The 13,834-nt window shown below is 49.9% G+C and overlaps 3 protein-coding genes across 3 annotated transcripts; 2 read left to right on the forward strand and 1 right to left on the reverse strand.

Annotated features, from left to right (window-relative positions):
- Positions 1 to 1,646: 1,646 nt before the first annotated feature.
- LOC139829610 (feather keratin Cos1-2) lies at positions 1,647 to 1,952 on the forward strand. The gene has a single exon (XM_071817971.1). The coding sequence runs from the start codon at positions 1,647 to 1,649 to the stop codon at positions 1,950 to 1,952; it is 306 nt and encodes a 101-aa protein (XP_071674072.1).
- A 2,100-nt stretch (positions 1,953 to 4,052) lies between these two features.
- On the reverse strand, positions 4,053 to 4,800 carry LOC136111607 (feather keratin Cos1-2-like). The gene is made up of 2 exons (XM_065855895.2): positions 4,669 to 4,800; positions 4,053 to 4,379 (listed from the first exon to the last, which is right to left on the reverse strand). The coding sequence occupies exons 1-2, from the start codon at positions 4,798 to 4,800 to the stop codon at positions 4,053 to 4,055; spliced, it is 459 nt and encodes a 152-aa protein (XP_065711967.2).
- A 5,960-nt stretch (positions 4,801 to 10,760) lies between these two features.
- On the forward strand, positions 10,761 to 11,066 carry LOC136111599 (feather keratin Cos1-2). The gene has a single exon (XM_065855883.2). It carries the CDS (start codon positions 10,761 to 10,763, stop codon positions 11,064 to 11,066), a length of 306 nt encoding a protein of 101 aa, XP_065711955.1.
- Positions 11,067 to 13,834: the final 2,768 nt, after the last annotated feature.

A 13,834-nucleotide genomic window follows, 5' to 3' on the forward strand; every position in this document is an offset into this window, starting at 1 on the left:
TGTAACATCAAAGCATTTACAAGAGTCAGATGCAAAGACCCTGGGAAACAGCTCAGCTCTTTGAAGCTGCCTGGAGCCAAGATAAAATGAGTTGTCCAGGGTTGGGCTTTCTCCTCACTGAGACCAGAGTGCTGTGGCACTGTCCCTGACCTCTTAGATGAGGGGTTGAGACTGTGTCAATGCCTGGTACTGACACACAGTGGTGCCAAGGCGGGACTCAGAATGGTCAGGCACAACTATGTACACACACACACACATGCACTAAACACGTATCCAACATGCTCACGTGTGCAACAGGAATCTCAGAGATGCACAGACATAAGCAAATATGCACGAGGCCAGAGACATGCAACGAATTCTACAGGAAAATAGAAACACAGTCTCACCAGCGGCACACAGGTGTGTGCACAGCTAGGCAGACAAGCACAGAGATGTGCATGTAGGGAATCAGACTGGCACACAGTCACGCTAACAGGCACAGTCTTACAGATGAGCACATAGAAATGGACGTCACTGAAGACCTGCCAGGGACGTCCCCTCCAGAGCACGGACGGGGCACTCTAAGCAGGACAAATGCGCTGGCAGCATTGCTTCAGGAGTCTCAGGGATCCATGGAGCGCCCAGAGAGAGGAGGAGGCCAAATAGGTTGCAATTTCCTCCTGAGGGCAGCTTAGAGTGAAAGAGAGATAAAAACATGAAGTGCAGCCCACACTCCTAGGAATATGAGAGCCAGAGACTGGTGCAAGGAGACAAGGAAGAATGACAGAGGGTAGTGCACAGAGTCACAGGAGTCTTTGGGGACAAGTCAAGGATTGCAGTGCTGGGAGCAGCTGGGGCCCTTGCTGTCAGCAAGATCATACAAAAGAACCCAGCAGAGATCCCCAGGATGACACCACCTGCCTCCACTGGAGCCTCCAGCTCTTAGTCCCTGTCTTCTGAACACAATGATTCATCCTCGCCCCGGAAATCCTGGGATTTCTCATCCAGCCTTCTAAAGAAGCATCTGTGACAGAATGGACACGAACTAAAAAGAAATACATGCCAACATGTGTCCAACCCAGAAGTCCTCAGACCTCTAATCCCGGCACTTAAAGAGAAAGCCTTCATATAGGAAAATATGTGGCAGATGCCAGGAAATGGAAAGGCAGCAGTGCAGGAATCCAGGACACAGTCCATACCATTAGCTGGTGTGTTTTGCATTCACCATGAACTTGTCAGAAAATTATTACTTCCACAAAGGGTGCCTGAGCCTGAGACAGTGCAGGACTCCTATAAAAATCAGCCCAGTACCCTGCTCTCTCATCCACTTCTTTCGCCTCCTTCTCCTTGGGAATCAGGTGAGTGTGAGGTCTCTTCTTCACGTGCTTCTGGATCAGGTGTCTTTCCTCAATGTGTGTGCCATCTGAAAGGGTCTGTCCTGATGGGAGCTTTTTCCCGTGGGAGAGGGAAGTGGAGGAAAGGTCTTCTGAAGAGAGAGTTTGGGGCTTAGTGGAGGTGGTTTCTGGGACTTGAGGTGGGCAGCGTATGCTGGGCCAGGTGCTGCCTTGGCTCCAAGGTGTTTTGGTGCAGTGTTGCTTGTCAAGAGCAACGCCTCATGCTCTATTTCCTTCTGCCCTCTCTCTCAGGTGAACCTTTAGCCAAGAGACATGTCCTGTTGCAACCCATGTCTGCCCTGCCAGCCCTGTGGCCCGACCCCGCTGGCCAACAGCTGCAATGAGCCCTGTTGCAGGCAATGCCAGAGCTCCACCGTTGTCATTGAGCCCTCCCCCGTGGTGGTGACCCTGCCTGGCCCCATCCTCAGCTCCTTCCCTCAGAACACTGTTGTGGGCTCCTCCACCTCTGCTGCTGTTGGCAGCATCCTCAGCTGTGAGGGAGTGCCCATCAACTCTGGGGGCTTTGACCTCTCCTGCATTACCAGCCGCTACTGTGGCAGCAGATGTCGCCCCTGCTAAAGCTGCTGACAACTACTTTGGGCAAGAACCTCTCAAGACCTTAGAACATGGTCCTTGAAAGGAGAGAGAGCTTCACAGCATTACATTCAGAGCTTTGAACCATTGTTTCCTTCTTCCACTTGTACCTCTGTTTTTTTCCTTTGCTGATTCTGTCTCCAAGGCCAGCCTAGCAGTGACCTGTTTCTCTCTCACTCTTGAGGAGTTTCGCCACATCCCCATTGCAAAGCAGGTCCATGGCACCATGTCAGGGGGGCTTGTATACCTGCATTGAGGACCAGAAATTTTCCTCCCAGTATAACGGCCAAGACTGGTGCTGTTTACTGCAGAGCTTGGTGAGGGAGAGGTGTCCGATCATGAGACCACAGCCAAGCACTTTGGTGTGCCCATGGGGTTGCCAGGGCTGTGCAGGGTCTCTTGCAAGACAGCTCTCCAACGACCAGGGACTGCACTGCTGGGAAGACCCTGGCATGCAAGCCATCTGCCCAGTCACCCTCTGTGCAATCATAACAGGATAATGGCCAGAAAATTCCTCTTTGAACACTCCGTGGTGTCGTGGGGTTGCAGTGAACCTTAGGGTCATTAGGTTCACAGCAAGAGGGGTCTCCATTACGTGGCCTGACTTGGACTCATATCACTCCTTACTTGGGAATTATCTCAGCCAAGTGTAAGGTGCTGCACATGGGAAAACATAATCCAAGCACAGGCTGGGACCTAGCTGGCTGGGGAGCAGCTCTGTGGAAAGGGGGGACCTGGGGGTCCTGGTGGACAAGCAGCTCGATAGGAGTGAACAATGTCCTGCTGCAGCAAAGAAGGCCAACAGGATGCCCGGTTGCATTAGCAAGGGCATCACCAGGGGAGACAAAAGAAGTAATTATCACACTCTACTCAGAGCTTGTCAGGACAAATCTCAAATATTGTGTTCAATTTTGATCACTACTATACAAAAAAAGAGATGTGGACAGACTAGAAATACTCCAGAGAAGGCTCACAAAGATGATCAATGGAATAAGAATCTGCAGCATAAGGAAAGGCTGAGAGAACTGGGGTTGTTCAGATTGGGGAAGCATAGGGGAGACCTCAGCACTATGCTCCAGGATTTAATGGGAGCCTAGACAGAAAATGGAGACTCTCTTTTTGCCAGCAGTCACATGAAAAAGATGAGGGGCAATAGGTACAAACTACTGCTGGGAGGTATCTGACTGAACACCAGAGCAAAATTATTCAGGATGACAACAAGGACACGCTGGATTAATCTCCCCAGGGAAGTGGTGGATTCAGAAACATTGGACACGTACAACATGCAGTTAAACAATGTGCTGGACAATTTTACCTAGCCTGCACTTTTGAAAAGAAAGGTTGGTCCAGGTCATCCTTGTGGTCCCTTTTATTCTGGTATTGTATGATCAAGATGCAGACCCATGTCTGGATCTGGGCACTGCAATGAGCTGAAGGACTGCATGAGGTTCCTCTGTTTCACCTGGCTGTGCCCATGTGTGTTGATCATGCACACCAGATCAGGTAATGGAGGGGAACGAATGACAGAGATGAGTGTGTGGATTGTCCCCAGGAACTGCTGTTTTGCAGCCCCACTCCTGCCACACTCTGGAACCCTTTACTCACTTAAGACCATTGCGTGTAGCATGGCCATGAATGTCTTGTTCAGCTCCAAAGGAAAGACCATAAAACAATCCACTGCAGGGAGTCCAACCCTCCCCTTCCTCCAAGTTTTCCTTGAGCAGACTGGAACAGTTGCCTCAGAACAAAGGAGGACTCAGAGGCATAGACTGGGATGCAGCACAAGTTTAATGAGATTCAAGAAGAAAAGGAGGTGGCTCAGAGGGAGCACCATGGACAGCTGTAAGATTGCAGTGAAACTCCTGCGGAGTGTCAGTCTGCCTGCCCGGCAGAGGGAGGGACAAAAACAGGTCCCTGCCACACTGTCCTTGGGAGACAGAATCCACAAAAGCAAGAGAGAAAGACATGAGTCGAAGAAGGACACAAGAGTTCAAAGCTCTGAATGCAATGCTGTGAAGCTCGCTCTCCTTTCAAGGACCATGTTCCAAGGTCTTGAGTTCTTGCCCAAGGACGTTGCCAGCATCTTTAGCAGGGTCGGCATCTGCTGCCACAGTAGCGGCTGGTAATGCAGGAGAGGTCAAAGCCCCCAGAGTTGATGGGCACTCCCTCACAGCTGAGGATGCTGCCAACAGCAGCAGAGGTGGAGGAGCCCACAACGGTGTTCTGAGGGAAGGAGCTAAGGATGGGGCCGGGCAGGGTCACCACCACGGGGGAGGGCTCAATGACAACGGTGGAGCTCTGGCACTGCCTGCAACAGGGCTCATTGCAGCTGTTGGCCAGTGGGGTTGGGCCACAGGGCTGGCAGGGCACGCATGGGTTACAGCAAGACATGTCTCTGGGACAGAGGCTCACCTGAGAAGACAGGAAGAAAGAGAGCATGACATGCACCTGAGAAGCAGCACTGCACCCAAAAACAGAGGACACAAGGCACTTCTTGGCCCAGCATACGCTGCCCATCTCAAATCCCAGGAGCCACCTCCACTAAGTCCCTGCCTCTCTCAGCGGAAGACCTTCTCTCCCCTTCCCTCTCCCATGAGAAGCAGCTCTCACCCCAGGGCAAGGACAGACCCTATCAGCTGAGACACACATTGAAAAAAGACCCCAGATTCTGAAGGAGAAGGACAAGAGGCTTCACACTCACCTGACTCCCAAGGAGAATGAAGCGAGAGAAGTGGATGAGAGAGCAGGGAGTTGGACGGTCATTTATAGGAGTCCTGCACTGCCTCAGGCTCAGGCACCCTTTGTGGAAACAATAATTTTCTGACAAGCTCATGATGAATGTAAAACACATAGGCTAATGGCATGGGTTGTGGCCTGATTTCGTGCACTGCCGCCTTTTCATTTCCTGTTTTCTGCCATGTGCTTTCCCATACGAAGACTTTTTCTGTAAGTGCCAGGATAAAAGGCCTGAGGATTTCCAGGGTAGACAGACGTCAGTGCAGGCAGAAGATTCAGTCTAATCGCTGGTGGCATCCTGTGCAGGTAGGTGATTTTCACCTGGGTCATTACTGTGGGCTCCTTTGTGGCAAAGTTGTCCGGAAAAGGGCAATGCTTTAATGTTTCCCATCCGCTGGCCAAGGACTGACATTTGGGACAACATGCCATATCCTTTTCTCTTGTTTCCTCCACCTCTCTGATGGTCGCTCATTGTTGGACTCAGGTGGGCTTCTGCTAGGGGTGTCTGATACTATTACGACACTAACAGTGCTCTCAGGATGATTTTGTTGGGCTCCTTTGTCTCATGTTCTCTCGTTACACTCTCTGCAGGTCCTCAGGAAATGCCAGGAGATTGTTTGAGGCCTGGTTTTCTGTTTGGAACTTGAATCCTTTTCTAGCACAGTGGTCCCCAGGATCTCCTCAACAAAGTCCACACTTGCTGATGGCTTTCTGGCTTTCTGTGAGCATACAGATTGTTGCATGGTTTGATGCAGACCTGCACGAGCACACTTGTGTCCCTCTGTACCTCTGTGACCCTCATCATGAAGACACGTGCATGTCGTAGCAGGGGACTCTTCCCTGGTGTGTCCAAGAGCACCGTAGAGGAGCAGGTTGCCTTTCCCAAAAGGAGCCCATCTGAAGCTGAATGGTGGTGCTTTTGTCCTGGCAGAGAGGTTCTCAGAGAGCTGAAACGCAATCTCTGCCTCCTACACCCTCCCGTTCTTAATGTAAGAACATGGAGAAAGTCCAAGAAACCCTAGCTACCAGTGCAGTACATTGTCCCTGGGGTGATACTCTGCTGGTGCAGTGTTGCTGGTGGCTGGGGTGGGACACAGGTTCCTCATGTCCATGACAATGCTATATGTATTTCTGCAACTGGTCAGCCTGGTGCTGAGTGAGGCAGTGGCTGACAATTCTCATCAAATGTGTATTAGACTGGGATCCAGGTGTAGCTCTGCTGTGACATGGAGGACCAAGTCTCTGCGTGCATTAGGGAGAGCCCAACAGTTTTCAGTCAAACTCCTTTGCTTTTCAAGCACCAGGGCTTCCACGTCCCCATAAAAGAACTGAGTCTGAGGGCCCAGCAGGTGTGTCTGAGAATGCAGGGACGTGTGTAGTAGGGAAAACCACAAACACTCTGATGGTTTTCACAAGTTGGTTGGTCAAAGTCAGTGTTCGATCACGAAGGAACTGTTGTGTATTGACCACAACTCCATATTCTGCATCCCACTGGATTGTTTAAGAGTGAATCAAAAAGAAAAGCCTGCATTGAAGGATTGAAGTTGAATCTGTTAACAAGAGTTAAGGAATGTGGGTAAATTCTTAAGGCTGTTTTGGATGGTTTTTACCATCCTCCTTCATTTCTTATTGTTACCAATTTAAATTATTCTTCTCCAAGTCAGGCCTATTTTGCCCCTAATGATCATTGGTGAGTAATACCCCTGTCTTTACCAGGACCCATCACGGTTTTCACCTTATGTTTTCCACCTGTCCCGTAGATGAAGGAGACAGTAGCCAGCTGGGTGGGTGCCTGGAAGCCGGCCAAGGTCTTCTTGGATTTGCAACAGTTACGGCAGTTAAAAGTGACCAGGAGTGTCTGTCATTTCCATGCTTTAATTCCGTTTTCTGTCTGTGCTATCACAACCAGCCTCTTTTTCCTGCTCTTGCTCTTGCTCTGCTGTAGGGTTGATTAGCAGTAATGTCAACTGATATTTGTGCTTGTGTACCCAGGACATACGATCCCTTTGCGTGCCATGCCCCCTCATTCTGGAGATGCTGGGAAGCTCAAGATGAGCCTCTCTGGCCAAAACGATTTCTCCTACAATCTTCTCCTTACATCCATGCAACCATCTTCTGTATTTGAGCCTCCTGCCCAAGACCACTTCCATCCAGATCAAGAGGAATGGCCTCGAGTGCTTATGATGCTGCTGTCATCCCAGGGTCTCCTGAAGCACTGGGGTCTTCCCATGGACACAGTACAAGTCGGGATAACCATGTTTAAGGCATGCTCGGAGGCCAACGGGAATATTTCTGAGCAGAGATACAGCAAAGGAATGGCTGAAACCCCACCAAAAAAGACCCTGGGCACCTGATAGGATGGGAGGTGGATGCTGTGCAGCAGGGAGCAAGGGTTGATTTTCCTGAGGCCAGGGATCCTCCTGCATGGCCTGTAGCCACAAAGCCACCTCAGCCCAGCCTCAACCCCTCTCCATGACAAACCAACTCTCCTCTGCTCTCTCCCATAATCACAATCTCAGAGCACTAACATGGGACCAAGGGAAAGGTATCAAGTGAGTTGTTCTTGAAGGTTGGACACCTTCCTATAAGAGGAGTGCAAGGAGACAAAGGAATTCTCATTCACTTGATTCCTAATGTGAAGGAGGTGACTGAACTGTTTGAGGGAGTGACCAGTTGAACTAGTTTTTCTTTTGTCTTCACATGGCCTCAGGCTAAAGGTCACACACTGCATAAGCTACAATTTTCCTGCATGCTCCTAAAGAATGGTAATTTTGCAGGTAATGACATCACACGTGCTGCTGTTTCTCTTTATGCTGCCTTTGATTTCCCGCCCCGAGTGCCCCACCAAGGGTGCTTGGCTAAGAAGTGAGAGAAGCTCTGGAGAGACATTTTGGACACGGTTGGGCTGCAGCGGTGTCTCCTGAAGGGGTGATCGCAAGAGCTTTGCTGGACTTCAACAGAGGCCTGGGGAGGATATGGCCAGAAGAGCGTTGCAGTGATGGGGGCAATTCAGTTCAGGGTCCCTGTGTGTTGACCTGGAGAGAAACCTGAATTTCCTGGTATTGCTGCTGCACCTTGTGCTCTGCATTTCACAGAATCATGGAACTGTTGAGGTTGGAAGGCACCTCTGCAGCTGACCTGGCCCAATGCCTCTACTAGAGTAGGGTCAGCTAGAGCACATTGACTAAGAGCTTTATCAAGACAGGATTGGAGTATCTCCACAGCTAGAACTCCACAACCACTTTGAACTAATTCTACCAGTGTTTGAGCACCTCCATAGTGAAAAAGCTTTTATTTGGACCTGCGGATGCACAAGTGGTATGGGAAGGGTTCTTCAAGGCAGGCAGCGTTCCCATGTGGCTTTACACCACTGGTCACTCACTGCAGCATTCAAAACTCATTGACGTGTCTCAGTGGACCCCAAATCCCACAACGGAAGAGCACTTTCCGCACAGTTACCTGATGGGAGGCAGCTGTGGAGCAGTGCACAGTCAGGAACCCCAGCTAGGGCAGTCCAGAGGTGCCCTCCTCTGTCTACTGCTGAGAGTTGTCTTATGCAGGGGATGCGTCATCTCCCAGAACACTTTGAGGACCCTGAGGAGAGTCTTTCCCTCCATCATTTGGGGAGGAGGAAAGGCACTGTGGTGTGGGCCAAAATGCCTGCATTTAAGGAAAAGCATCTAGTTCTGGTCCTCCGGTTTGAGCATGACAGGGAATTACTGGATGGAGTCCAGCGGCAGGCTAGGAAGACAATCAGAGCCTACAGCATCTTTCTGAAGAGGAGAGACTGAGACAGCTGTGTCAGTTCAGCCTGGAAAAGAGAAGGCTGAGAGGTGATCTTATCAATGTTTACAAGTATCTGACAAGTGGATGTCAAAAGGATGCTACCAGAACCCTTTCACGGGTGGCCAGTGATAGGATGATAGGCAACGGGCACAGGCTGAAGCACAGGAGCTTCCATCTGAACATGAGGAATAACTTCTTCTAGGGTGACAAAGCACAGGAACAGGCTGTCCAGAGAGGTTCTGGAGTCTCCTTCTCTGGAGACCCGCTGCTTTCCTCTGCGTGGTGATGTTAGCTGGTGTTTGAATCCCATTCTCCTTCTCCAGGCCATAGGACCAAGAAGCTACATCTCCTGCATCTCAGCCACGGCCAAATAGTTTGTAAGAACAGTTTGGAGTCAGTGTCTCATTAGAGGCTTGGAAAGAGACCTTACAGCACTGCTGGACTTATCTAGTATTGCTGGCACTTGGCATCCTAGGCTCTGTCCAGCGTTGGTGTTCTTTACTGATGTCCATGCCTACACGCCTCATGTTCACCATCTTCCTCCTCTCAGCCTCCCCAGGCTCTCATTCTTTTTCCTATAGCTCCTGGTTATGGGCAAGCCTCGTTCACAGAGCCAGGTGAATCCTGTAACATCAAAGCATTTACAAGAGTCAGATGCAAAGACCCTGGGAAACAGCTCAGCTCTTTGAAGCTGCCTGGAGCCAAGATAAAATGAGTTGTCCAGGGTTGGGCTTTCTCCTCACTGAGACCAGAGTGCTGTGGCACTGTCCCTGACCTCTTAGATGAGGGGTTGAGACTGTGTCAATGCCTGGTACTGACACACAGTGGTGCCAAGGCGGGACTCAGAATGGTCAGGCACAACTATGTACACACACACACACATGCACTAAACACGTATCCAACATGCTCACGTGTGCAACAGGAATCTCAGAGATGCACAGACATAAGCAAATATGCACGAGGCCAGAGACATGCAACGAATTCTACAGGAAAATAGAAACACAGTCTCACCAGCGGCACACAGGTGTGTGCACAGCTAGGCAGACAAGCACAGAGATGTGCATGTAGGGAATCAGACTGGCACACAGTCACGCTAACAGGCACAGTCTTACAGATGAGCACATAGAAATGGACGTCACTGAAGACCTGCCAGGGACGTCCCCTCCAGAGCACGGACGGGGCACTCTAAGCAGGACAAATGCGCTGGCAGCATTGCTTCAGGAGTCTCAGGGATCCATGGAGCGCCCAGAGAGAGGAGGAGGCCAAATAGGTTGCAATTTCCTCCTGAGGGCAGCTTAGAGTGACAGAGAGATAAAAACATGAAGTGCAGCCCACACTCCTAGGAATATGAGAGCCAGAGACTGGTGCAAGGAGACAAGGAAGAATGACAGAGGGTAGTGCACAGAGTCACAGGAGTCTTTGGGGACAAGTCAAGGATTGCAGTGCTGGGAGCAGCTGGGGCCCTTGCTGTCAGCAAGATCATACAAAAGAACCCAGCAGAGATCCCCAGGATGACACCACCTGCCTCCACTGGACCCTCCAGCTCTTAGTCCCTGTCTTCTGAACACAATGATTCATCCTCGCCCCGGAAATCCTGGGATTTCTCATCCAGCCTTCTAAAGAAGCATCTGTGACAGAATGGACACGAACTAAAAAGAAATACATGCCAACATGTGTCCAACCCAGAAGTCCTCAGACCTCTAATCCCGGCACTTAAAGAGAAAGCCTTCATATAGGAAAATATGTGGCAGATACCAGGAAATGGAAAGGCAGCAGTGCAGGAATCCAGGACACAGTCCATACCATTAGCTGGTGTGTTTTGCATTCACCATGAGCTTGTCAGAAAATTATTACTTCCACAAAGGGTGCCTGAGCCTGAGGCAGTGCAGGACTCCTATAAAAATCAGCCCAGTACCCTGCTCTCTCATCCACTTCTTTCGCCTCCTTCTCCTTGGGAATCAGGTGAGTGTGAGGTCTCTTCTTCACGTGCTTCTGGATCAGGTGTCTTTCCTCAATGTGTGTGCCATCTGAAAGGGTCTGTCCTGATGGGAGCTTTTTCCCGTGGGAGAGGGAAGTGGAGGAAAGGTCTTCTGAAGAGAGAGTTTGGGGCTTAGTGGAGGTGGTTTCTGGGACTTGAGGTGGGCAGCGTATGCTGGGCCAGGTGCTGCCTTGGCTCCAAGGTGTTTTGGTGCAGTGTTGCTTGTCAAGAGCAACGCCTCATGCTCTATTTCCTTCTGCCCTCTCTCTCAGGTGAACCTTTAGCCAAGAGACATGTCCTGTTGCAACCCATGTCTGCCCTGCCAGCCCTGTGGCCCAACCCCGCTGGCCAACAGCTGCAATGAGCCCTGTTGCAGGCAGTGCCAGAGCTCCACCGTTGTCATTGAGCCCTCCCCCGTGGTGGTGACCCTGCCTGGCCCCATCCTCAGCTCCTTCCCTCAGAACACTGTTGTGGGCTCCTCCACCTCTGCTGCCGTTGGCAGCATCCTCAGCTGTGAGGGAGTGCCCATCAACTCTGGGGGCTTTGACCTCTCCTGCATTACCAGCCGCTACTGTGGCAGCAGATGTCGCCCCTGCTAAAGCTGCTGACAACTACTTTGGGCAAGAACCTCTCAAGACCTTAGAACATGGTCCTTGAAAGGAGAGAGAGCTTCGCAGCATTGCATTCAGAGCTTTGAACCATTGTTTCCTTCTTCCACTTGTATCTCTGTTTTTTTCCTTTGCTGATTCTGTCTCCAAGGCCAGCCTAGCAGTGACCTGTTTCTCTCTCGCTCTTGAGGAGTTTCGCCACATCCTTGGGGCTACATGTGGTGCTCCTTCTGAGACACCTCCTTTCCTTCTTGAGACTCATTAAAGTTGTGCTTCATCCAAGCCTGGGCCTCCGAGTCCTCTTTTGCTCTTCAGCAACTCTTTCAGTCTTCTCAGGGAAAAGGTGAATGAAGGGGAGGGTGAGACTCTTTGCAGTGGATTTTGTCACTTTGCAACACAGTAAATCAATTCCATGTTTTCATAAATAAATGGAGTGGAGTTGCTCGTGAGGGACAGTCAACTTAGTGGGTGTCTCAGCCTTGCTTTGCTCCCTTGAGCATAGACATAGGCATTTCTTCACCAACATTTTCTGCTCTTCCCAGTCACACCTGATGTAATCTCCAGCCACGGTCCACGTTAGACCTAATAGGCACTTTGGTCATTTAAAGTAAACAATTAAGAATGAGGCAATTAAGAAACCAATGCACCCAGGAACTGTCACACATGCAATTACGTGTAATGGGAATCAGTCATTTCATGGCAATGGTGAGTTTCAGCAGAGCAGAAATGTTGGTCAAATCTCTGCCAGGTTCTTTCTGCTGTGGTCCATTTCCACACCTGAGCCCTAGTATGTCAGACCATTATATGGGGTAAGTGGTTTCTCTCAGTCAGAAACAAAGGGGGTTTGTCCTTCTGAAAGGAATTAAAATAGTAGATTTAACACACCATGGCTTTGCTCCTTCCCTCTTGTCTGGACAGCTGATTCCTTCTGGTCATGTACTGGACCGTGGCAATTGAGAACAAGACACCTGTAATTGATCTCATTCTCCTGGGCCTTTCATCCCTCCCCGGGTGGGCACATGCCCTCATGTGCCATTATCTTCTCCATGTATCTTCGAATCCTGGAAGAGAATGACCTTCATTCTTCTTCCTCCTCATATTTCCTTGGTGGAGACCTGGTAGACCACCACTGTTGTGTCAAAAATGATGGAGACTTTCCTTGCCTTGAGGAAAATCATGTATGTTGTCTGCTTCCGGGCACAGTCATTCTGATGTTTTCCCATCTTCCTGACTGTCACTGAGTTCATGATCCTCTCACTCATGTCCTTGAATTGTAACGTCACCATATGCAAATTTTTTCATTGCAGCACTCCCATGAGAGAGAAAACATCTTTCCTGCAAGCCTTGGTAGCAATGGCATTGGGATTGTGGTCACGTTCACACCGTTGCCACTTCTGCTGACTGGCCCTTCTGCATCAAGAAAGGTGCTGCTGGGATCCAAGTCCATGACTCAGCCTTCCCTGATCCTGATCTGACAGCCACCACCACTCTTGTGTATGCGTCTAATTGGATCAAAGGGCTGGACAAAATGTCTTCTGAGGGAAGGCTGAAGGAGATAAGTTTTCTGCTGGATGAACAGAAAGCTCTGGTGGACCTCCTCAACATATTCTAGTACTTAAATAATATCTCCAAAGAAGTTGGCAACTCTCTTACTCAAAGGAGCCACATGGAGAAGACAAGTGTCAATGAGTCCAAGGGTCACTGGGAGAGGTTTCAGTTTGACATAAGAAATACCTTTGCTACAGTAAGACCAATCCATCACTGGAGTGACCTCCCAGGGATGTGGTAGAGTTCCCATCACCACAAGTTTCCACAATGTGATTGGACAGGGTGGTAGCTAATCTCATCTTGTCTCTCTCTCCCATTAAAGGTTGGACCAGGTGATCATTCAAGGTCACTTCCAGTTGTGTCCCTCTGTACCTCTGTGACCCTCATCATGAAGACACGTGCATGTCGTAGCAGGGGACTCTTCCCTGGTGTGTCCAAGAGCACCGTAGAGGAGCAGGTTGCCTTTCCCAAAAGGAGCCCATCTGAAGCTGAATGGTGGTGCTTTTGTCCTGGCAGAGATGTTCTCAGAGAGCTGAAATGCAATCTCTGCCTCCTACACCCTCCCATTCTTAATGTAAGAACAGGGAGAAAGTCCAAGAAACCCTAGCTACCAGTGCAGGACATTGTCCCTGGGGTGATACTCTGCTGGTGCAGTGTTGCTGGTGACTGGGGTGGGACACAGGTTCCTCATGTCCATGACAATGCTATATGTATTTCTGCAGCTGGTCAGCCTGGTGCTGAGTGAGGCAGTGGCTGACAATTTTCATCAAATGTGTATTAGACTGGGATCCAGGTGTAGCTCTGCTGTGACATGGAGGACCAAGTCTCTGCGTGCATTAGGGAGAGCCCAACAGTTTTCAGTCAAACTCCTTTGCTTTTCAAGCACCAGGGCTTCCACGTCCCCATAAAAGAACTGAGTCTGAGGGCCCAGCAGGTGTGTCTGAGAATGCAGGGACGTGTGTAGTAGGGAAAACCACAAACACTCTGATGGTTTTCACAAGTTGGTTGGTCAAAGTCAGTGTTCGATCACGAAGGAACTGTTGTGTATTGACCACAACCCCATATTCTGCATCCCACTGTATTGTTTAAAAGTGAATCAAAAAGAAAAACCTGCATTGAAGGATTGAAGTTGAATCTGTTAACAAGAGTTAAGGAATGTGGGTAAATTCTTAAGGCTGTTTTGGATGGTTTTTACCATCCTCCTTCATTTC

This window comes from Patagioenas fasciata, chromosome 22 (genome assembly GCF_037038585.1).
Source record: "Patagioenas fasciata isolate bPatFas1 chromosome 22, bPatFas1.hap1, whole genome shotgun sequence".
NCBI lineage: Eukaryota > Metazoa > Chordata > Aves > Columbiformes > Columbidae > Patagioenas > Patagioenas fasciata.

Bases quoted from the DNA above. Each gene is read 5' to 3' on its own strand.
- LOC136111599 (XM_065855883.2), top strand. From the start codon at position 10,761: ATGTCCTGTTGCAACCCATGTCTGCCCTGCCAGCCCTGTGGCCCAACC.
- LOC139829610 (XM_071817971.1), top strand. From the start codon at position 1,647: ATGTCCTGTTGCAACCCATGTCTGCCCTGCCAGCCCTGTGGCCCGACC.
- LOC136111607 (XM_065855895.2), bottom strand. From the start codon at position 4,800: ATGAGCTTGTCAGAAAATTATTGTTTCCACAAAGGGTGCCTGAGCCTG. The intron at 4,380-4,668 runs GTGAGTGTGAAG...CTGTCTTCTCAG, and splicing joins TCATTCTCCTTGGGAGTCAG to GTGAGCCTCTGTCCCAGAGA.